Raw genomic sequence first — 22,212 nt, forward strand, 5'->3', positions numbered from 1 at the left:
GGATCAAGTCGCTACTGGGCAAATGAGAAGTTGTATAGCGCTTCGAAGCTTAGGCTGCGGCGGACTCGGGGAAAATCAACTGCGCCTCACAGGGCGCGCCAACTTGTGCACTTTTGATCTTCCGATCTGCGCATTGCTTGCCCTCGGTTTCAACGGTCACCACAGTCCTTCCTTTTTCAAACAAGATAAGCTGATTCGGAGTGTTTCAAGTCTTTTCTTTGGCCGATGCCGTAGCCATACGTTCCGTCTTCCCAAGGTTCTGCAGGCCGGCTTGCTTCAGGACAAATCGAATAGACACACCAAGCTCTTGATCCCAGTTCACTTGGCTAGCTTAAACCGCCATCAAGAATGTTTGGATTCGCTCGAGGACTTACCTGCTATTGTCTCACGCTGGCCAACTTCGGGGATCACCGCCGGAAACCTGCTTGTACGACGTTTGCCAGAGCTTCAGTCATTATAAAAGTGAGATTGGAAACCCCGTGAGAAGAGAAAGATGAGAATAAGAGCCTGGGTTGAACTGCTATTTGTCCACTGAAGGTGGGCGACGCTGGGGACAAAAAGCGCGGCGGGAAGCCGGGCTGCTGACAATTCCCACAGCATCAACCACCGCAGACACTGACTGGCACCCTAGAAACTTGCCATCCAAGTCACAGTCTGCGCAGCCTGATCGATTTTCTACCACCTACCTACCCACGCTGATCTCCTCGTTCACTATCCCTGATGGATAACTGTCAAACTACACGGCCTCACGTCACACCGGGAGAATCGAATATGAGCCCTGGAAGAGCAATATCCAGAGTTCACTGGTAACTCCAACACCACCATCACGCTCGAGCCGTTGCTCCCAAATAACCCCACTGAAGTGCGGCTGTTCCCCCGTTGGAGAAACTAAATGACAGCCAATATTCCTCCCCGCACACGGTCAAGCTCGGGTACCGTCGTCTGCGGTGGTGGCGGGGTACTTGTGTTCGGAGTATTGATCAATGGAAGAGTCTTCATATTCGCAATCTGCTTGAGTGGGAGACACTTTGATTCTTAAGAAACTAACCGCTCTTCTTTACAAGACCCAAATCTATCGGTAAGGAGAATCTCAATTTTCTAGACAACATGCGTCTCGACTATGTACCCAACCCTCCAACAAACCTCTCCCCAGAGGACCAAGAGGTGCTGGAGCGGGTCAAAGCACGCCGGGGTGCCATGGGCCTCATTTCGCTGGATTTGACTCTTTTGCATGCTCCCAAGATCGCAGATGGTTTGTTGTCACCGGCCTCTTGATCAGAGTGTTCTAGGCTGACCAGTTTACCAGGGTGGAACGCCCTCCTCGGCGCGGTGCGGACAAAGAACTCGTTACCAGACGACATCCGCGAGATCGCCATCTGCCGTCCTGCCTTGATCAACCGTGCCTGGTTCGAATGGAATGCTCATGCCCCAATCCTCTTGAAATCTCCTGGCTTTTCGGAAGAGAAATTGTCGGTGGTGAAACAACTGCACCCGACCTCCAAGGGAGCGCTCGATGACCGTCAATGGGCCGTCTTGAGATATGCGGACGCCATGACTCGAGAGGTCACTGTCCCCCAGAGCCTGTTTGACGAAGTCAAGGCCGCAGGTTTCAGTAACCAGGAGATAGTTGAGATTACGGCTACGGTTGCGAGTTACAACATGGTCAGCCGGTTTTTGGTGGCACTGGATATTGGTGAGGCCAACGGCAAGGCTCCAGAAGGGCTCAAATAGGGGACAGGACAAAGTTGGCTGGAATCCTAGCGACAAGGACGGGACTGAGAAGTTCTCTCTTTGCCCCGAGTCCATGTGCCATGCTTGTTAAAAAAAAAGTATCTTAAGACAAGTTTTCAATGTTATACTTACTTGTCAAGAGAAGTTATGTTTCCCGGTAACCTACCTCCCTTTTCAGTTCTTTGTGGGCTGTGGATCCATCATCCTTACTTAGCAGCGCATTCGACGTGTCATCTCATCTCATCTCATCTCGCTCACTCAGTACACAGCAGCCACCTTCTTGTCCTTATCCTTATCCATGTCGCCCTGCTGAAATCTCAATTGGCACCAGTCGCCACACGAGATGGGTTCGTACTTCGGGGGGTTGTCCTCGTCGACGCAGCTAGGCAGGACGCCGCACTTTTCGTTGAAATTGAAGCCGAAGAAGAAGGGCATCGAATATCTTATAGAAAGAAATAGGGTCAGAACAGTGAGAGAGAACCAAGATAGGAAGGAAGGAAGGAAGGAAAGAACATAATGCATCCATCCAAGCTAGCAGAACGAAAGAATAGAATGACAAGAAGAAGAAGAAGGAGAAGAAGAAGGAGAAGAAGAAGGAGAAGGAGAAGGAAAGGTGGGAGGAAGAGAGAGGTACCTGTCGATCGTGGATCGGTTGTAGACTCTGTGCACGGTCGACTTCATGCGATCGTTGGTCAAGCGCATCAGATAGTCACCGATGTTGACGACAAAGGTGCCTTTCACGGGTGTCGCCTTGATCCACTGGCCGTCGCGGCCGAGCACCTGCAAACCGCCGTTCATGTCCTGCCACAGCAGCGTGAAGCACTGGAGGTCGGTGTGGGAGCCGAGGCCGACGTCCTGGCTCTCGGCGGCGTCCTTCTTCTCGGCCGACGACATGGTCGGGGGGTAGTAGTTGAAGACGCCGTCGCTGCCCGGGTACGTCGTCACAGCGTCAAAGTAGTCCTCGGGCAGGTCGAGGCAGAGGGCGAAAATGCGGACCAGCCGCCGCGCCAGCTTGAGGCATTCCTGCCAGTAGGCGATGCAGTCCCTCTTGAACCCGGGCAGGTGGTCGGTGCCCTCCCAGACGTAGTTCTCGCCGCGGATGTACGGCTGGACTTCTGGCGGGACGGCGTCAGGGTCCTTCGGGTCCGGGTCGTATTGCGGCTCATATCTCCACGAGAAGGATTCACGGTAGTCCACTGTGTATGCTCCAGTCAAAACGAAGATCATGAAATCATTTAACAGGAGCAAAAGTCTCGGCCTCCAATGAAGTGAGAAAAGGGGCACGACAACTCACATCCTTCCGTGGGACTGGCCATGGCCGTCATCTTCCCTGAATAGCCATTGTACCACTTCCCCAGGGACTTGGACACCAACATCTTCTTGTCCTCGGGTTGTGCGAAGAAGGTCTTCGCTGCGTTTAGTGCAGCGTCGACCGTGGATTCAGGGATGCCGTGGTTGCGGATGTAGAAGAAGCCCGTGTTCTCGGCCGCGTGCTTGATGGTCTGGGCGAGAGCCTTGCGTGCTTTGAAGTCGCCGTAGATGGGGCTGAGATCGATCAACGGGATCTCGTCCGGCCGGGCATCTCGCGGCGGGTTCGTCGACACGTTACGATAGACGGGCCCGTAAGCAGTTCGAAGCTCCAGCTTCACGAAACCTGGCTCCTCCTGCGGCGGCTGCTGCTGCTGCTCGACTAGCGATGTGGTCGACATGATTGCTTTTGCCGTACCAACTCTTCTTCTGAACCACGGGCCGCTAGCTGGGCGACAGTACCATATTTCTCTCTCTCTCTTTTATATTCCTCGACGGCCTAATAACTGTAATGATGATGCCTTGCCTTAGGCAGCAGCTTTCAGAGGCCTGGGTACACCCTCCTGGCGTTACAATTGACTAAGGGCCTTGTCGGGATATGTCCGTGGGCGGCGACCTCCGATATCTGACATACATCCGTTCGAAGAGCACGCAAGGTGAATCAACAGTTGCCTGCACTCTCGAGACAAAGACGATGAGGTGGTAGAGACGTGGGATCAGGATACTTTGAAGCGTCGGTTGAGGTCAGCCATTCATCCTTGACGACCTGGTGCAGTTTGCTGGGGTCGACTCGAATCAGATTTCACTTTGGCATCACTAGCAAAGAAAACTCACCTTTCTCGGTTACCTCCTACACACACATCCACGGCTCATCGAAAGGCAGCAGCGCATGAGAGAGGAAGAAAAAACAGAAACACAGAATCAGCAGGAGGAGAAACCTGGTGGACTGGGAAAAGGGAGTTGAATAATGTCTCAGTCATAGTGTCTCTGTCTTCTTGACACAATTCATTTTTCACTTCATTTTTTTGTCTTGTAGAAACAGCTCCTGCAAAATCTCTGTTCGACTCGGTGTCTCGATGCCGTGGAGACGTATGGCCCTCACTGTTGGGAAATAATCCAGCTCACTATGGTACATGTATGTGCACGTAACGCGTATTCACCATCTGTCCAACATTCCTCCATGTCGAATGTCAGAGGCATCTCTCATTCTTCTGCAAAGGAAAGAAGATCTCGCTTCGTTGGTTGACTAAAGAAGAGTTCGATTCTCCACTAGGCAAAGAAGAGCTCAGTTGTTTGCAAAGAAAAGAAGAGCTCGCAACCACCCTCTCTCCATCATCTCTGCGAAGTTCGGGACCAACATCACAGTGCTGCTTCTGTTCTCGTCAGCCGCAGAAGGGCGTACCAGAACGTAGTCGATCATTGCAATGAGCCCGTCAGTCCAGTGTTTCATCTTTTCGCCATAGAACCACTCAAAGTCATAGTGCTTATGAAGTGCATCCGACTTCTTCTGGAGCTCCGTGCGCAAATTCTGAAGGTGGTTGCGTGCATAATCGGCCATTTGCCTACTGCTCACATCGGTGACGACCTCGCACAGAGTGATTGCTGCCACAGACCAGGTATGTAAGTCAAGAGGATTGTACCGGGGGGCATTAGAGGTCGCCTTTGCATCTTCAATGAGGACCTGGGCCAGATTGACGGCACGCTCGAGAACAATGGAAGGGAACGGAGGCGTCTGTGGTTGATACGGGCTCAGCATCACCTCCAGGAACCAGTGGAACTCCTTGACAATCGCCGAGTCTCGGAGAGTTTCGTCAAACATGAGAAGGTGGACCTCGAAGGCATGCTGCAAAAACATCTTCTGATTGAGTCTCGACTCTACACCGGCATTGTTGCGAGGCAGGACCACCTCGGAGAGAAGGTCAAGCTGGTTTACGCCGGTTTGCATGTACGTTGCTTCGACGGTAAGCCCCAGGTAATTGAGGTGTCGGGTCGAGAGGTTTTGGGGGTTAGTCACTTCGGCTGGATTAAGAGCGATGCTCAAGAAGTGAAACTTGCTCAGGACAAGGACGCAGTTCATAGCCAGGTTGACTGTATGGATGAAGTCGACCGGGGCGGAGAAAATGTTTGGGATCGTACCATGAGCGGAAACATCGCGCAGGTGCGTCAAGATGAGTCGAGCGTGGTTAAGCAGGCGTAGCTTGGACTTGTCTTCATCACCTCCCAGATATTTGACATCATTCTCGCAGGTGACCGAGACCAAGGCACAAGCCCACGCCATTGAGAGATTGGTCTCCACCGAATGATCTGCTGGCGAACCATAGGCTCCACCACAGAGATAGTCCAGCAACTTGTCGTAGTTTGCAAAGTAGGTAGAGGTAAGGGTCGGAGTCGGCCGGCTGATGGCTGGGTCCAGGTCGTGATTCAAGGAGGAATCGTGGGTACCGTTGACAGTGAGTCCGGCTCTGAGGTCTGGCAACAGGTCGACAGCGACTGCAAGCGCGTGTTGCACCTCATTTTCAGCGCCGCTGACCACCGCATCAACAACGTTATTTTCGGGAAGCAATGGAAAGAGCGGATGATATTGCTCGTAGTACTTGGCCAGAAACGGATGCTCCATTTTGATGGGTGGCAAGTCGTCGTTGGGTCCGAGGATGCGAGGACGTTTGGCGCGATGAGAGTTGTCGATGTCACTCGAAAGTGTTTTGGAGGAATTTTGAAATTCAGACTTCGGGTTAGACTCTTCGTCAGGAATCGCAGCTGGAAGAGTCTCGTTGGGAGCGATGGCGAGGCTTCCAATAGCACGCGATCGAAGATTAGGAGCAATCGAGGTGATACCCCAACCGCCAGTGCTTGGAATGCGATCTCTTTGGAATTCGGCTCTGGAGAAAGGGCTGACGGTTTGGGAAGCTGAGAAAGAAGAAGCACGATTAAAACCTGGACCACTTGGCTCATCAGGCGAAAAACTCTCGACGAAACCTGCAGGACCGGCATCCAGTGACTGTCTTTGTTTTTGTTCCAGTCCGTGAACTCGTTCTGCCAGCGCGCTGATATATCTGTGTCACGTGTTAGTCTTCCATCGTTGGCGACGTCGCGAGACAAGCTTAATCAAAGAAACGACTGACCCTTTGCTAGGACCCCGCTTCATGGGCTTGCGCTCGAATTCGCAGTTCACACCAGCCTTCTGGCAGTTTGTGCATGTCTTTGGGGTGCCGTCCACCTCAGTGGGTGCATCACATTTGACCTGAAAGGGAGGTAGGTTAGCACCAAAGAATGATTATCAGGGTCTTTGAGGATTGTGATCGCACCTTCTTTCTACGACATTCGTCGCATGCACGGGAAGCCTTTGAACGCTTTCTCTTATCGCCCGTTTGAGGGTCTTGGGGTGTCTCAGAGGATGCATCCATGCTTGACCGTGCGCCAACTGGAAAGGTTGCCTGGTGTGGTGTCTGCGGAGGGGCCATCGCGGGATCGGTCACAGAGGAGGCTGCAGCGCCATTTTGACCCAGAGGTATGCCATTGTTTACGCCTTCATGGTTGATCTTGTCGACTGAAGATACTCCCTCTTCCATCGGTCGCGCATAAGGAGGCATGGAGTAGTTCGGCGACATGCTGGTCAGCTCAGTGTCGATAGGGTAGTAGGATGAACCGAAATGCGAGGAGCCAGACCCGGTGAAATTGCCTGTCGGATCATGGGAAGGTTGGTCGCGACCACCAGTTGGTCCTGCCATCGTTTTTTCCAACGCGTTGGAGCAAGAAAGAGATGATGCCGTGCTTCCGAAAGATGGAAGATGGTGAAAGAAACCCGCGACTGAACGGCAAGTGATGCTTTGGTTAAGCCGAGTTCACGCTTGTGCCGAATTAGGGACTAGCGTTGTTTTTGTGGTGGTGCGAGCCTCGAGCCTCGTGCGGCTTACTTGCCTTGCCTGCCACTTAGCGTGAGGCTGTTGTCCGATACAGCCCGACAATGGTCGAAATCTGGGGAGAGCTCGAAAGGCTCTGTCCGATGCCGACCCACGCGTGCATGCCACGCAATAATCTCGCTCCACAGCCTCATGGAACGGGTGCACTTTTGACCGACATACGTGCTGGCGCGCTCGGTGTTTACAAAGCAAGTTGTTTGCACTACTCGACATTGCCTGCGCTGCGAGGCGAAATGCACAATAAGAATTCTATCACGACGGATGCAGGTAAACGAAGTGTCGTGCTGAGACCCTCCCGGTTCTTTACAGAGGTGCTAAACAAAGAGAATCAAGATGCACGATGTCCAATGCACGAGCCAGCGATTGTTCGTCAGAACGCCTGAAAAGAAGCCCTAGGGTCTGTGACAAAAAAGAGTTGGAATCATCGTCTGATAACTGGATCGAAGCTGGTATTCATACTACGCACACTGGTCGAAGAAGGGGAGAAGGAGACACCATCCAGATTGTGAATGTCCCTGAAACGGTTGACACCCAGTCAAACACCTTTCCCATGGTACCCACAAGCCTGACTATTCGGCGAGTACAGCGTGACGAACAAAGAGAGGGACATATCCAGGTCTTTTGAGGCAGAAGGGACAGGGAGATGTTCATGACAACAAAAGAATGAGAGAAAAAGGGACTGCCTCCTTTATTATCGGACAGACAGCACTGTCTTAGCTATTTCATCCAAGGACCGACAGATCACGCTGGATGGGCTCTCAACAGGCTGGCAGATGCTGCATGCGACACAGTTGAGTCGACTGCGCCAAAGGACAATGAAAAGCTGGAAATCACAAGCGTGGAAGGTATTTAGTAGATGTTCAGATAGATTGCTATGACACACTGATAAGCTGTTGAACATCTTCGACTTGAGTGTCGCTTTGGTGCAGTTGGTGTTTTCAGAAGTCTACCAAGCGTGATTGTGTCTACTCACAGACATCACCATTTTGTGGGCGAAGGATAGAGGCGATTATCTGGTGTCGCCTATCACGACAAGAACCGCGACCGTTCCTGATTGGAGTTTGGAGTTGCAGCAACGCAGCATTGTACTCGTATCCGATGCGAAAGGCTGATCGGAAAAGGAGGCCACCAACACTCTGGCCTGGCACTGCCTGGCTATGAGCAAACAACCCCGTGAACAAATTTCTATGTATGCGCGCAGATTTCTTATTATTCGAGACCCACACACCATCTTCTTCGTATTTACCTAGGTATCTTGTATCTTCGGATTTGCCCTACTATTTTTTTTTAGTGCTTTTGCTCCCACGCACAACAAACGCATGCACGCAGATATGTACTCGGTACTCGGGTACTCGTACTCGTAACTTGGGTCCAAAAATCCTACTGGGGAAAAAAGCGCAGAGTCATGTGTGCGCCGTGTATGGGTCGACCACTACTCGTTACTCGCTACTGTCACTCATAATTATGGATTCTCGCATCTTTCCAAGCCCGCTATGAGCGAATTATTGCCTCAAGACCCCATGTGTAGGATGGGAGGAGTCTTATGGGCCCCCATATGGGTTCTGACATTTGCTGAAAGGGAGGGTCCAATGGCAAACAATCACCGATTGTGGGAGGGGGCGGACATTGCGAACCGGGTGCTGAAAAGAGTCCACATTGGGGGCCCATCGCAACCCACACCCTCGTTTACAAAGGTTGGCTTGTGCATGTTGGTGGAATGTGATACTCCTGTAGGAAGATGCTCTCTTTCTGCATGGTCTTTCCTTTTGCTGTTTGAGTCTCAGCCTGTTATCTCTGTCAGCTGCTGAATATACATAACGTAACTAGCCACAAGGGTTGCAGCCAAGGCCCCGACGCCCTGCAAGCCGCCTGCGGGCTCCCTTGCGATTCCCCCTCCCCTCCACAAGTTAGTGCTCGCGTTGTTTTTCCTCTTAGACAACTTGTTTTTTCAGAGTTTGCGCATTCCCACTCGTCGGAGGTATGGATAGGGTCCCGAGGCCAAAAACGCTGATCGTCATGAGTCGCACGTTATGAGGTCAGTGAGGGTTATTTTGTGGCGTTGGAGTGGAGGGTCAGTTTCAAGTTTTTCTGGTCTTCAGTGCGCGCCTAGGCTGCGCCAGTCCCCATTTCCCGCCCTGTGCGGTGCAGTCGCCGAGGGGAGGGTCGCTAGCTGGACTGGGCTTGTCGACCATCTTCCTGTCCAATCTGAGCCCCTGGATCTCCTCGGCATCCCGCACGTTTTTTGCCATTGCGCAACAAAATGCGTGTGGAAGCGATTGGACACCACCCATGCCCTTCCTGGACCTCCCCTAAACATCCTTGTGGTGCTTGTGCATCCCTGTGCATCTCCTCCCCTCTCAATCTGCGCTATTCCGGGCGGCGACTATCCTTCAACTGGCGGGGGGAGAGTTCGTGTTGCTGGACTAGGAACTCGTCGCTTATTCTTTCTGCCCTTGTTGCCGGTCCTCCTCTTACATACATGCCTGGGAGGGTTCGTCTACGGTGACTGCTCTTGTTAGAGTCTAACATTGTCCCTCCTCGGCGGCCTGCTCCGCGAGGGAGTAATTTCTCCCTTTCGTCCCTGTCGTGTCCGGTTGGCTCGGCGCTGAGCGGAGCCTGCGGTAATTTTACGGCTGACAGGATCATTTTATGTCTCAGTCACGCTTCGTCTTGAGGGGTCCTTCCTGGGCGCGCCTCTTTTTCCTGGCTTCTTGTTCGGGAGGTGGGCAGGGGGGTGGCCCAGGGGGGAAGTCGAAGCTAGGACGATCCCCTCCCGCCTCTCCCCCCTCTCCTCCCACACAATACGAACACCCTAGCAGTTCTAGTTTGAGACCTCTTACTGTGAATGTTATCATCAGCGAATGTCAATGTTGAACCTCTTCCAGCGTCCGCCCATGACTCCGCAGCGGGGGCATCCGCGGCGCATCGGTGCGAGTCCTGGTTGGACCGTCACTACAGGACTGCTGATGATCTGTCCAACACAATCACTGCAGACGCCACAGATACACTCGGTGCAGGCGAATGCATTTTTCAGTAGCCACGGCCGGCTGCAGGACGCGCAGTAGATCTCCAATACATCCGATTTGCTGCCAAAGGAGGATGATTGTGAGTGCTGGTAAGGATGTGAATGGTGCTGTAGGGGGCTAGTGTTATCGTTGGATGATGCCGATGTAGGGAGGCCGGAACCTGAAATGTGGAAATTCTGACCGGATCCCGCGCTCTCTAAGGACTCGACTGAAGGGAATGGCTCAGGATCATTGGGTCCCAGGACATCTGGTGGCGGTGGAGTCAGGGTGCGCTGCAGCGGAGAGGCATTGTATCGCCCAGCTTGGGGGTGGTGCAGGTGATGACCAAAAGGACGGAAGCCCGGGGGTAGCGATGAACGCTTGTTGACATCCCCACTGGTCGATATGCTGTCCGCGGCGGACAATCTACGAGCGGTCGTGGTAGTGGTGGTGGGCGCGATGCCCGTGCCAGCAGCGGTGGCGGCAGCCGTCGTAGAGGGCGGAAAGTTTGGCGACTGCGGCATCTGTAATTGAATGCCAAGGGCATGTTAGCAAGGTTGATTATCGATAGTCTAACGCGAACAAGACAAGGAAAATGAGGAGGTTGGTGTACACATTAGAGTAATTAAGTGAGGGTGCATAAACTTTTCGGTGACAGGAACCCCCCCTGGCTCTGGCTCGTCTCAGTCGCCTGGCCCGACCGCCACAGAAAAAAAGGATGGTTTCATCACTCGCATGTGGCCTGACCAAGGAAAATAAAAAACCAATGCTGGGTTTTTTATTTCTTCCGCTCACAACCAGAGTCTCTCTCCCGGGCATTTCGTCATCTCCTTCCCATTGAATCGGTCCGTGATTGAAGTTGTGGTCCTTGAGACAGCACTTGTGATCTTTTCGGACCGCCAACTCTTCATAAACCATTGACAGATACAAGGGACGAGTTTCCTCTTGCCCGGGAGTCGTCTTCGGTTGCTCGCATTGGATCCTTTTTTTTGGCCTTTCGTGCGGGTATAGCAAGACATGACAGTCGTTCGTTTCGTTTTGTTGGTTTTGGCAATAGTAGTGACAGTAAAATAGTACAAGACAATATACCCTTTCTTGGGGGGCCTTCCTCCGGGGGGTTTCTCTACAGAATTTCGATCTCTTGGCAGCAGCAAGTAAACAGAGGACAATCGAAAAATGTCGTCTGACTTACGGGAGTGAGATCACGATCATCATCAGCCTCAGTAGCACTCGTGGCAGCCTCGATCAGATCTTCCCATCTCTTGCCTTGAACCCACGCCGCTGTGGGTGGTTCGGCAGACATTGCTTTTCGGCCTTCGACGCTCAGTCGTCGGGAGAAATCCTTGGCCGAAAATTCCCTAGATTTTCCGCGCTCGTGCTTGCCCTTGCGCGCATTTTGACCCATTGACGGTTTTCGGGGTCGCGGAAGTCTCTCGCCACGTCGTTGGATAGGTGGTAATGATGAATATCGACTACCAGGGGACTGTAGAATGGATGGTAATAGTTCGCGTGGCCGGGTAGGCTGGAACGGTGGCAGGGTATCTTCATGAAATTGGGCGCGTAACGAGGGCAGTTCGAGACCCGACGTCTCGCGCTTGTAATCTGAGTCTGGGAAAACATCCTGGTGTGCGAATGAGCAAAGTTCTGCCTATGGCAATGTCTGGTCTTCCAGTGATACTTACAAAATCGGAATCCCAATTGTGGAGTTGAGTGAGGGCAACAGCAGCATTGGCAGCCGCAGGAGGTTGCGCAGTCATGGCCCCTGCTCCGGGTTGTTCAAAAAGTCCACTCGTAACCGCTGCATCTTTCTCAGTATGAGCAAGGGAGGAATTCATAGAACCAACGTACACGAGCCTTTTAGGGCAGGAAGGGTGGAAGTTGGTTGGACATGTGGGCGTTGTGAGGGAGGAGTGCTGATCATCAACTGGAAACTCTCCTCTGTAGCAGGCAACTTGGGAATATAGTGATCTGGATGGGCGCGTCGAATGTGTTCTTGCATCGACCGGTAGCGTTTTTCCTGCAAAAGTCCGGGTCAGCCATTTGGCGACGCGCATAATTGGGCTAGGATGAGCGCACCCCAATGCATCTCTTTCTGCACTGTGAGCCATCTTGGTTTGTGAGCGGACACACAACCTCATTTTCTGCATCCGTCGACACGAGAAAAGAGCTGGTGAGGGCAGGTTTGGGCGGCATTGCCTCTCAGCGCTGACCCTAACCGCAGGAGCGAGTTTTAGGAGAGAAGGACGAAGGTCGGCGGCATTGATCGGACAGTCCACAACAAGCTTGGCTGTTTTTGAGCTTGGAGGGAACCGACGTAATGATGGGTCCCCCTTCACATGATTTGCTCGTCGGGAAGAATAGGGTCAAAGGAGACGCAACACAACAGAGTCAACTGCTGGCCGTTTTGACGAGTGTACAAGGAGACGAGGAGGAGAGAAGGAGAGGATGGCGATTGTGACGAGAGGAGAGGGTTATTTTGGATTGATTGAGAGTTGGTGGGATGGATCAAAGAAAGAAAAAAGAGCTTTGAGCTCGGATTGAGGGGTGAGCCTCCCTAGTTACCCTAAGCTCTGTCGCTTGGGAGGGAAGAGCTTGCCCTGGTCGCTTTAGGGGCTTTAATTGGCAGTGGCAGCTTCCCTTGCTCTCCGGAGGTTCCCCTCTCTATAAGCTCAGCAAGTTGCAGCAATTCCAAGCGCCAACGCCCGTTAACTTTTGGGCATCACCAGCCAAACCGCGCGAAATCCAGCAATGTCAGACAGCATCGACCAGGTTCGCTGGGCAGTCCATGAAGCTCGCCATGCAGTGTCAGACGTCTCTACCTCCTGGGTCCCGGGCTTCCGATGCCCTTACAAACCAGGAACGACAACCGCAGCCTCCAATCAACCCCCACCGCCCTCACACCACTGTGTTGGCTGCCCAGCATGGCTTCTGATCGATGACATTCCATTCTTGCATTCACGTTTCTTCCTACTGGCTCTCCAGCTGTGTAGCTAGTCAGGTACTTGGGCCAATTATAACCTTTCAGAGAGCTCTGGGTCCCCTCTCTTCACCTCACTCGAGATAGCTCTTCTCTGGGGGCTGTCGTCACCTATTTGGGAGCTTGCGATCGATGATCGGTGCTGATGCGACGCAAAAGAGAGCTCCAGCCGCCCGCTAGCATGTGCACTCCGCCAATTGTCACTCGCTGCAAGCTGGCTTGTGGCTACAGGACAAGCTTGAGCTTGGGCCAATCCAACGGTCGGTGGGAAGGAGCTGTCTGTGCCGTCAACTCACAAAGCTATCATGCAGCATGCTGTCACGGCGGGACCTCTCGTTCGCCTGATGCGGTAGTACTGCTGATGCAACAATATGTCGCATCCAAGACCACCAGCTCGGACCTCGCTTCCGGTGGGGAAGAAAAGAGATGGGAATGTTGCAAACAGCCAGGAACCAGGGAAATAGGGTGCACCAACACGGCAGACCTGTCGCCACGGAAAAGAAGTGACAACAATTTCCTTATCGGACCAGCGGGCAAATCGAGGTAAGTGGCTGTCGGGTACCAAGAAATCTCAGAGTAGCACAAAAGTTCGATGACTGAAGACCTTAAAAGTCGTTGACCTACAACAGTAGGCTCGTGGTGTGCTATTCGAAATCTGTCTGATCAACATGAACTTAAAAAAAAATCGTGACCAGGACTTAACGAGCCTTCACCATAGCTCCCTCCAATTTGAATACGGGCCTCCATCTTACGAGCTGAACGGACTAAAACCCCTTCACATACTTGTGCGCATCGGTAATCTCCATGACCTCGAATCGCATTCCTACTTCAACATTCCCTTCATTCCTTGGACAACATAGCATGCCGAAACAGGGTTTGAACTTGATGCCCTCATCCACCCTGCGATAACTGACTAACAGATCCCAAGGCTGGTGGGCATCCTTCTCTGCGGTATCGGGATCGACATTGGGTACCGTGCAGCGAGCACATCTCGCGACCACATCAACGTCAATGGCATGTAAGTTGCCGCCTGTGAGTGTAGTCCAGTACGAAGAGTCGCCGTTGATTCGCACTTTCTTCCATGAGTCTTCGGACCACGGCTCTCCACCTTTGATTATGATGTTTGGGCGAAACCGCTCAATGGTAATTTCGCTTTCGCCTTTCTCCTTCAACCTCGAGTTCAGTTCGGCAAGCGATGATTCAGACGCGATCTGAATAGGGAGGACGTCCGGAAAATTGACGCTTTCTGTACGTCCTAATCGGTCAGGAGAGCCATTGCCGGAGCATATCCTTGGCTCAGGACCCTTCATCACCAGGCGAACTTCTTCTCCGAAAAACTCGTGGAAAAGACCCAATATCTTTGGATCCGTGTACGCATAGGCGTCGGTGATATACTCCCAGATGTCGACCGAAACTTCTTTGGTGTTGTCACTGAGCCACTCCTGACTAGGGTGAATAGGCACCTTGACTTGCTTGGCCGTGTCGTGGCCTATGGTTATCACTAGGCTATCCGAGTCGTGATCAAGTGCGGTATTGATCAATGTCATCTGTGGTTTTGTGCGGATGGTGATGAATTTGTTGCTGCTATCAATGAACTAAACGCCTCCACCATGTATCGTCAGCCATCACCGGTAGGGAAACTGCACCATGCGTTTGGGTGTCATGCATTTCTCGGAGGAAGAGCGGCGTTGCTGGTCGAGAATGAGGACTCACCATCCATCGTCTATCCAGCTCCAATCCCTGCCTGGTCAATCTCGCCGACTTTAGAGAGATTCCTCGGCATGACTTGATGGGATAGATGCGCAGAGCTGTGATCTCCGAAGTTGTGTATGTCATTTTTCTTGGTATCTGATGGGGTTTCTTTTTTCCTTTGGATCAAATTGTTTGAGTGCGCTCAGATGGAAAGTTGTATGGGAGGAAAAAGTTGCGGAGATAGGTGGGAAGGACTTGAATATATCTCTATCTGACGATGTTGGTCACTATTTCCTCATCGAATGTCATTACCGCTCCGAGTGAACAACCGGGGTTTATCCTCTCTCACCTGAAAGATACGAACGTCACAGCTCAACTATAGCAGCGATAGTTACCCCTAAAACGGCAACGCACAATCGGTGTCACATTCCATTTACGGTAATAATGGGCGAATGACTTGTCGCGTCCGCGGAACTACGAGACTATGGCTGACTGGGCATTTCACCTACGGGAAGAAGCGGCATGAATGCTTTCGTCCAATCCGATTCCGCGCTTGTTGGACCAGGCTTAAGAAATTTCAAAATAGGTATGCAGCCTCGACCAATGTGATAGCCTCGTCTTTTGTTTTCATGTTCTACAGGTCGCCAATATGGAGACTGGCATTTCGAAGGCCCCGGAGCCAGGTGCGCCCGAAGGTCCCTCTACCACCAGCATCGAGTCCGAGTCGAAGCCTCCAGCCTCTCACCAAAGTGGAGCAGCGCATGTTCGTGAACAGGAAGGAGGTGATTCAGATGCAAGACGTTCGAATCAGAATGGCGCTACAAGGCGAGATGCCCGAGGTGGTCGAGGAGGTCGTCAGGGCAAGAAGAGAGATATGGGGAGGAAGGAGTGGGCGTAAGTTTTTTCCTTTTCTCTTCAGAATGAACCTACATATAGAGGCAGTCCGCGAGGGGTTTGTTTCGGTCATTTCTCACATTTTCTCGGGAATCTTCAAAGACTGACCTGCTAAGTAAGACCAAAGTAGACAAGCGCCAACGGAACGATGACGAGCAAGCCGCCAAACGCCAACGCATCGACCAAGGCAAGGAGGAACTACCGATTTACGCTACGAAGTTCAGCGAGGAGGTGCTTGCGGCCGAGGAGAGAAGACCTAAAAAGAAGGTTGCTGTCCTTATTGGATACGCTGGAACTGGCTACAAGGGGATGCAACTGTAAGGTTGACGGTGCGACTGTTTCATGCTATAGACTGACTCCCATGGGGTTTAGAGCGCATGACCAGAAAACGATCGAAGGAGACCTCTTCCAAGCCTTCGTTGCGGCCGGCGCCATATCCAAAGCCAACGCTGACGATCCCAAGAAGTCTTCCTTTGTGCGGTGCGCGCGCACCGACAAGGGTGTCCATGCCGCCGGCAACGTGATATCACTGAAGTTGATCATTGAAGACGAAGACATAGTGAAGAAGATCAACGAAAACCTGGTCCCCCAAATTCGGGTCTGGGGGTATGAACGGACCAGTAACAGTTTCAGTGCTTATCAATTGGTCGACTCCCGGATATATGAGTATCTCATCCCTACACACAGCTTCCTACCACCACACCCGAGCAGTTTTCTTGCGAGGAACTGTGAAAAATGGGCAGAGAAGAAGGGTGACGTGGACGGGTACAGAAAGAGACAGGAAGAAGTATTGGGATACTGGGAACAGGTGGACGAGGAGATGATCAAGCCGATTCTGGCGGAATACGACGAAGAGATTCGTGCCATTCTGGAGAAGGCACTGTGGCTGAAAACAGAAGGTGACTACGACGGGGTCAGTGGTGCAGACCTGTCGGTTCCCACGACTACGGAGGTTGAAGGAGACGTTTCTAAACTAGAGTTGCTGCAAGAAGCGGAAGGCAAAGGTGCAGAATCGCAAGGCAAGCTTCCTGTAGACAGCAACAACAACGAAGAAGACACCTCCCCAACAGAAGACCCAACAGATCCATCCAAATTACCGCGGTCGCGTATCCTCGAAGAAGCTACGAAGCGGATCCGGCAGGCCTATATCGCCGCCAAACGAGCCTACCGCATTGCCCCTGAACGACTCGACCGGATCCAAGAGGCACTCAACCTGTTTGTGGGCACACGCAACTTTCACAACTACACCGTTCAGAAGACTTTCAAGGATCCCAGCGCAAAGCGAGTCATCAAATCCTTCCTTGTCAATAGGACGCCCATCCTTATCAACGGAACAGAGTGGCTGAGTATGAAAGTGCACGGGCAGAGTTTTATGATGCACCAGATCCGCAAGATGGTCGGGATGGTCGCGCTCGTCGTGCGTTGTGGATGTGAGCCTAAGCGACTAGTAGAGAGCATGGGACCTGACAGGCTGTCCATCCCCAAAGCGCCTAGCTTGGGCCTTCTGCTCGAACGTCCGGTATTCGAATCATACAACAAGCGTGCCAAAGACTCACTCGCCAAAGAAGCCATCGACTTTGACAAATACAAGGAGGAGATGGACAAGTTTAAGCAGGAACAAATTTACGAGCGCATGTACCGGGACGAGGAGAAGGACAACATCTTTGGCAATTTCTTCAATCACGTCGACAACTTTCCTAGCGAGCCCTTTTTGTTTGTCACCTCAGGCGGCATCGAAGCAACAAGGACGAAACCGTTGGTTGGGGCGATCGAGAAAGACGAGACGAAGGGTGCGGACGCACTGTTGAATAATGGGGATGTCGGTGTCGACGACGAGAACAGCGATGCGGAAAATACTGTCAAGGATAACCATGGTGACGAAGGCTGAAGCTTTTCTCCTCAAAAGCGTGGGTTTTGAGGCCTACAAGGCAACATGGCCATGACTAGAGAGTACCTATTGATAGTGTATCTTGTCAAGCCACTCTTCTCTTGTGCTGCATTGCGCATACTCATGACTGCGGTACAACAGAAAGTATTTGAGCCTTTCGTTATGCTTGGTAGGGGTTGACCGTTGACGAGTGTACCTGGGTACGTAGAGAGATGGTTGAGGCCTTTCTATCAGTAAGTCTGTAAGCATGTCTAACAAAGCACATTACTCTACTTATCATACCGTAGTGAGGACTTCTTTGGTGGTCTTTTAGGCTTGTCGTTCGATAGTCCCTATACCGTGCCATATCACATGCCTAGTTACAGTACTGCGCCGAGTACCTTTCTTCAAATCCCATGGCTTTACCGTGACACGCATTTTCCAGAGCCAGACTGAGAATCTGAGAGCGCTACCGCCATCCGTCCCCCACTCCTGCTCATTGTCTGTCTCTACCCCGTTCACGAAACCCGCACATGACTGCGCAGAACTCGGACTCAAAACTCAAATCCGAACCTCTTGTTCCTCCCGATCCTCCTCCTCGCGATCCCCTTCAGGTATTCGGACGCTCATGCACGCCATCGCACTCGCAGCCGCCGCCGCCGCCGCCGCCGCCGCCGCTCTCGGCTCTCTATCATCTGCGTCCTCGCGGTCGTCCTTATTGGGAACGGTGCTGTGGGAAGCGTTCCAAATCTGTCCGGGCATGCAGACGAGGCTGAATCCCTGCGCGGTCATGACCACGAGTGTAAGTTTGTTCTCTCTGTCTCTCTCTGTCTCTTCGGTGTGAGACAAATGTTAATACGCGTACAGTATGTCTTGCGCGTTCGAGAACCAGGCTACTGTCATGTACCTCCAGAGCTAGCTGGGCAAGGAGGAAGTGGTTACCATGTAATAATAATAATAAGAAGGGCGGCTGGACTTTCTTCTCCTCACTTTTCACTTGTAGCGTCGAGAAAAAAAAACCTAATTGTATCGTTATGCGACCAGCTTAACCCTCAATCTCAAACGTCGTCCTCACCCCCATGGCCGCCAGCTCAACATCCAGATACCTCAAAACTCCAGGCACGTTGACCACGGTCGTGTCATCACCGCCGACAAACTTCCTTCCCGCCCCGTCCTCCCACACGGTAATCTTCGCATCGTCAAACGTCGCGGGCCTCGCACAGGCCCGACACCTCACGATGCCGCTCGGCTCGACCCTGCCGCCTCGCCGCTTGATGGTGAACTGGTTCGGCACCATCATGGTGCTCAAGAAGCTGCCGCAGGCGCGACAGACCCAGGCGCGCTGCTTGTCGCTGCAGTCCATGAGTCGGTCTTGGAGGAGGTACGCGCAGCCGTGCGCGATCAGCGAGTCGCGCTCCATTTCGCCGACGCGGATGCCGCCGCCCTTTGCTCGTCCCTTGATGGGCTGGCCGTGCAGGGCGTTGACGGGCCCCGTCGTGCGCACCTGGAACTTGTCGCTGACCATGTGTCTCAGGCGCTGGTAGTAGACGACGCCGATGTAAATGTCCGCCGCGAACTCTTTGCCCGTGATGCCGCTGTACATGGGCTCGTTGCCGTAAAAGTTGTAGCCGGCCTGCAGGAGCTGCTCGCCGAAGAAGTTACCCGCCGTGTGGTCCTCGTCGAACGAGAAGGGCGTGCAGTCCTGCGCGAGGCCGTGGAGGGCTCCAGATTTGCCGGCCAGGGACTCGACGAACATGCCGATGGTCATTCGAGAGGGAAAGGCGTGCGGGTTGATGATGACGTCGGGTTGGATGCCTGATTCGCTGTAGGGCATGTCCTCGCTGGGCCACAGCATCGAACAGACGCCCTTTTGGCCATGCCTCGACGAGAACTTGTCGCCGATGACGGGCCGTCGCGGAATCCGGTACTTGATACTGATCGCCTGGCAGGGCTGGTCTCCCGTCTCGGCACCAATCAGTCTGATTTGGTCAATGTACGCCTCCTCGGCGTCCTTGTACTTGAAGTACATGGTGTTTCCGTCCAGGTTCTTCAGCTTGCCTTCGGACGGATCGAACATGACACTGTGGTAGGCGAGAACGATCGATCCCTCGCCGACTTTGGTCCCAATGGCGGGCAGGCCGTCGGGATCGAGCGCTTGAACCGCCTCGGGTGAGATATTCGGGTCGCCTTCTGCAAAGCCAAAGAGAGACTTGATCTCGGTCTTTGACCGCGCTGCCCTTGAATCTTCATTGAGCCTGTACACTTTGGTCTTGTAGATGACACCATCGCCGAACCCTCGTTCGTGAGAGGACTTGTTGATTATCATGGCATCGTCCATGTCGTAACCTGTGTATGAGATGACGGCCACGACGGCGTTCATTCCGTTGGGGAAGTTGTCCAGGCCGTACTCGTTGTACAACGGAGGTCTTACGACCGGCGTCTGCCCAGTCTGGAGCAGATACGCTTTGTTGTCTGTTCGACACATCATGTTGGACGAAGGAGTACCCATTGCTTGCTTGCTCATTTGACACTGGTACATGTTTCGAGGCGACTGGTTGAAATCCGAGAAAGGCGTCATGTTCGCAAGGATTGATAGGACGTTGGTCGGCTTGAACTCGATATGAGTTGTCAAACTAGGTATGATGTCCGCGTCCACACAAGCAATGTTCATGTACTGCTGCTCAAACGGACCAATGTAGTCGGGTTTATCTGACGGAATGTACTTGACAGGTCGTAGCATCCGCGACGGATCAGTGAAGAGGTACAAGCCGGGATAGAGACCGCCATTCGAGGTAGGAACATGGCCGATTTCCATTTCATTGGGAATGCTGTGTTGGCCATTCACCTTCCAATGTCGGAGAAGCTGGGAAATTTCCCTCGCCCTCTTTGCAGAGCAGTAACCCAATATACGACCATCGAGTTGGACCGATATACTCTCGCTGACAGTCATTGAAGGCACGGAAGCCAGTCCGAGCTGCACGACCGCTTTCTCAATACCTGAAGTATCAATCCGCTTGATTTGGACTTGACACTGGTGGGCTAGATGGTTCAGAAGACCGCATGGAGCCCCATCTGGAGTGTGAACGGGGCAGAGAAATCCCCAACTCTCCGGCAATAGCTTGCGTACTGTCGTGGTCTTTAGCTGCGCAAAAAAGGCACCTCGATGTATACACCGGAAGTGGCTGATGAACCGATAGAAATTGATCTTCTCGGCCATGATTGTATAGCCTGATACTTGAGACTGATCGAGCCCTGTTTGACTGACCAGATTTCCTGTAGAGAGGAAGTATTCCAGCTTCCCTGCAATGTTTTCGTTTGTCCTCCTGACTATTTTCGGAAGGAAGTCGGCCTCGAATGAGGGATCTGTGAATTTGGCGTCGTTCTTAGCCCGAAGCCATTCTCGAGCCGTAGCACCGATGCCCATCAGCCATTCGTAGATGTTTTCCTTCAAAATCATACCGTACAGGAAGCCTCCGAGCAGAACCTCTTGACTGGAAACAGCGTCGGGATTGTCTAGAGCGCAATCGCCTGCAGCAAGCGCGTACAGCTTTCTGATCATGAACAGAATCAGCTGGAATTTGTCGTTATTTTGAGCGGGAGTAACGTCGACGTTGCCGAGATGTGGTAGGACAATCTTCCTCAGAAACTCCTCGCCCACTTTCTCATCAGACATGGTGATAGGCTGCATCAGAACCGGTCGGAATTTCTCTCCGAGATATGCCAGTGTCTGTGTCCTCGTTTTGAGATTGTATGCTTTGTATGTCCGCAGGAGGAGCTCAGTCCGATCGGCGACAAAGGAGCTGGGTGTTCTGTTAGAGGACGACGCGCCGATGATGCCCTCGGCAATCTCACGGTCGTTTGTGTCCACTAGAGCTTTGAGGATCATGACCACAGGAACCAGATATTCGTTCTTCCTCCACGAAAATCTGAATGTCACATTCCCATCTGTCAGGTAGTGGAGGACATTGGTATGCGAAGTCTGATCTGGCCGTACAGACCGAATCTGGATCGCGAGCTTCGAAAAGGTAGGGCCTCTCGCAGCAAACGCCGGTCTCGAGATGGCCATGGGATAGTTCCTCCTTGTCGCAATCAGCATGCGGATGAGCTTTTCGTTCCCATTGACAATAAAATAGCCGCCCATCTCTTCAGACTCTTCCTTGTGGCGTACCATCTGTGCGGGCGAGAACTTCTCGAGGTGACACCTGTTGGACCGTAACATGATTGGCATCTGTCCAAGATCCCGTATTGATTCCTGCCAGTCGCCATTGTTCAACCTGTACTGTAATCTGGCTCTTAATCTTCCTCTGTAAGTTGTGTGCCGCTCCCGGCATTCGGATGGGTATATGTTGCGGTCTTCAAAGCTGAATTTGTTGCTTGGAGGGAGGGTAGGTTTCTCGAGTATGAGTTCCGTCACTCTCAGGTCAAGCTTATTGCGTTGAATCGCACGGCTCGGGTTTCGCAGATCGCCATCGACAACTGTGTGGATTCCAATGTCTTTGAGCCCAGCATCAATGAGGTTTTCGTCCCATAGAGCATTAAAGGACTCAATATGCGGCTTCACTGCGGCCTGAAGCGCAGGAAAGGCGCTGCGATCTTTCGGCGTGTTTCTGAAGAGCTTATGGCGGCGGACAGTGTCGTACTCTACCGACCATTTGGTGCTGGTCTGTGTCATTGTCGCCGACATCGTGTTAGCTGATCAAATATGACCGCCAAAAAGTCGCTCATGCAGTGTGATCACTCGAAATGTAAGTGACGAAATCAGGTACAACAAGAAAGCACTCTTAACACCAGCGCTGCCCGCCCACGAAGACTGAGCGG

At 52.5% G+C, this 22,212-nt stretch overlaps 7 protein-coding genes across 7 annotated transcripts; 2 read left to right on the plus strand and 5 right to left on the minus strand.

The window, feature by feature from the left end:
• Positions 1 to 1,107: 1,107 nt before the first annotated feature.
• Positions 1,108 to 1,731, plus strand: Z517_08670 (uncharacterized protein; the record flags this gene model as incomplete). The annotated part of the gene is made up of 2 exons (XM_013427185.1): positions 1,108 to 1,252; positions 1,307 to 1,731. 2 exons carry the CDS (start codon positions 1,108 to 1,110, stop codon positions 1,729 to 1,731), a joined length of 570 nt encoding a protein of 189 aa, XP_013282639.1.
• A 258-nt stretch (positions 1,732 to 1,989) lies between these two features.
• Z517_08671 (uncharacterized protein) lies at positions 1,990 to 3,440 on the minus strand (the record flags this gene model as incomplete). The annotated part of the gene is made up of 3 exons (XM_013427186.1): positions 1,990 to 2,173; positions 2,366 to 2,927; positions 3,026 to 3,440. 3 exons carry the CDS (start codon positions 3,438 to 3,440, stop codon positions 1,990 to 1,992), a joined length of 1,161 nt encoding a protein of 386 aa, XP_013282640.1.
• Positions 3,441 to 4,324: 884 nt separating this feature from the next.
• On the minus strand, positions 4,325 to 6,767 carry Z517_08672 (uncharacterized protein; the record flags this gene model as incomplete). The annotated part of the gene is made up of 3 exons (XM_013427187.1): positions 4,325 to 6,092; positions 6,162 to 6,280; positions 6,345 to 6,767. The coding sequence occupies 3 exons, from the start codon at positions 6,765 to 6,767 to the stop codon at positions 4,325 to 4,327; spliced, it is 2,310 nt and encodes a 769-aa protein (XP_013282641.1).
• A 3,046-nt stretch (positions 6,768 to 9,813) lies between these two features.
• On the minus strand, positions 9,814 to 12,157 carry Z517_08673 (uncharacterized protein; the record flags this gene model as incomplete). The annotated part of the gene is made up of 5 exons (XM_013427188.1): positions 9,814 to 10,488; positions 11,157 to 11,585; positions 11,647 to 11,762; positions 11,813 to 11,981; positions 12,041 to 12,157. 5 exons carry the CDS (start codon positions 12,155 to 12,157, stop codon positions 9,814 to 9,816), a joined length of 1,506 nt encoding a protein of 501 aa, XP_013282642.1.
• Positions 12,158 to 13,705: 1,548 nt separating this feature from the next.
• Z517_08674 (uncharacterized protein) lies at positions 13,706 to 14,777 on the minus strand (the record flags this gene model as incomplete). The annotated part of the gene is made up of 2 exons (XM_013427189.1): positions 13,706 to 14,536; positions 14,655 to 14,777. The coding sequence occupies 2 exons, from the start codon at positions 14,775 to 14,777 to the stop codon at positions 13,706 to 13,708; spliced, it is 954 nt and encodes a 317-aa protein (XP_013282643.1).
• A 505-nt stretch (positions 14,778 to 15,282) lies between these two features.
• Positions 15,283 to 17,415, plus strand: Z517_08675 (tRNA pseudouridine(38-40) synthase; the record flags this gene model as incomplete). Its single annotated transcript, XM_013427190.1, has 3 exons — positions 15,283 to 15,527; positions 15,644 to 15,844; positions 15,900 to 17,415. 3 exons carry the CDS (start codon positions 15,283 to 15,285, stop codon positions 17,413 to 17,415), a joined length of 1,962 nt encoding a protein of 653 aa, XP_013282644.1.
• A 1,024-nt stretch (positions 17,416 to 18,439) lies between these two features.
• Positions 18,440 to 22,078, minus strand: Z517_08676 (uncharacterized protein; the record flags this gene model as incomplete). Its single annotated transcript, XM_013427191.1, has 1 exon — positions 18,440 to 22,078. The coding sequence occupies one exon, from the start codon at positions 22,076 to 22,078 to the stop codon at positions 18,440 to 18,442; it is 3,639 nt and encodes a 1,212-aa protein (XP_013282645.1).
• Between the last annotated feature and the right edge of the window lie 134 nt (positions 22,079 to 22,212).

The sequence above is a fragment of the Fonsecaea pedrosoi genome, assembly GCF_000835455.1.
Source record: "Fonsecaea pedrosoi CBS 271.37 unplaced genomic scaffold supercont1.5, whole genome shotgun sequence".
Lineage (NCBI taxonomy): Eukaryota > Fungi > Ascomycota > Eurotiomycetes > Chaetothyriales > Herpotrichiellaceae > Fonsecaea > Fonsecaea pedrosoi.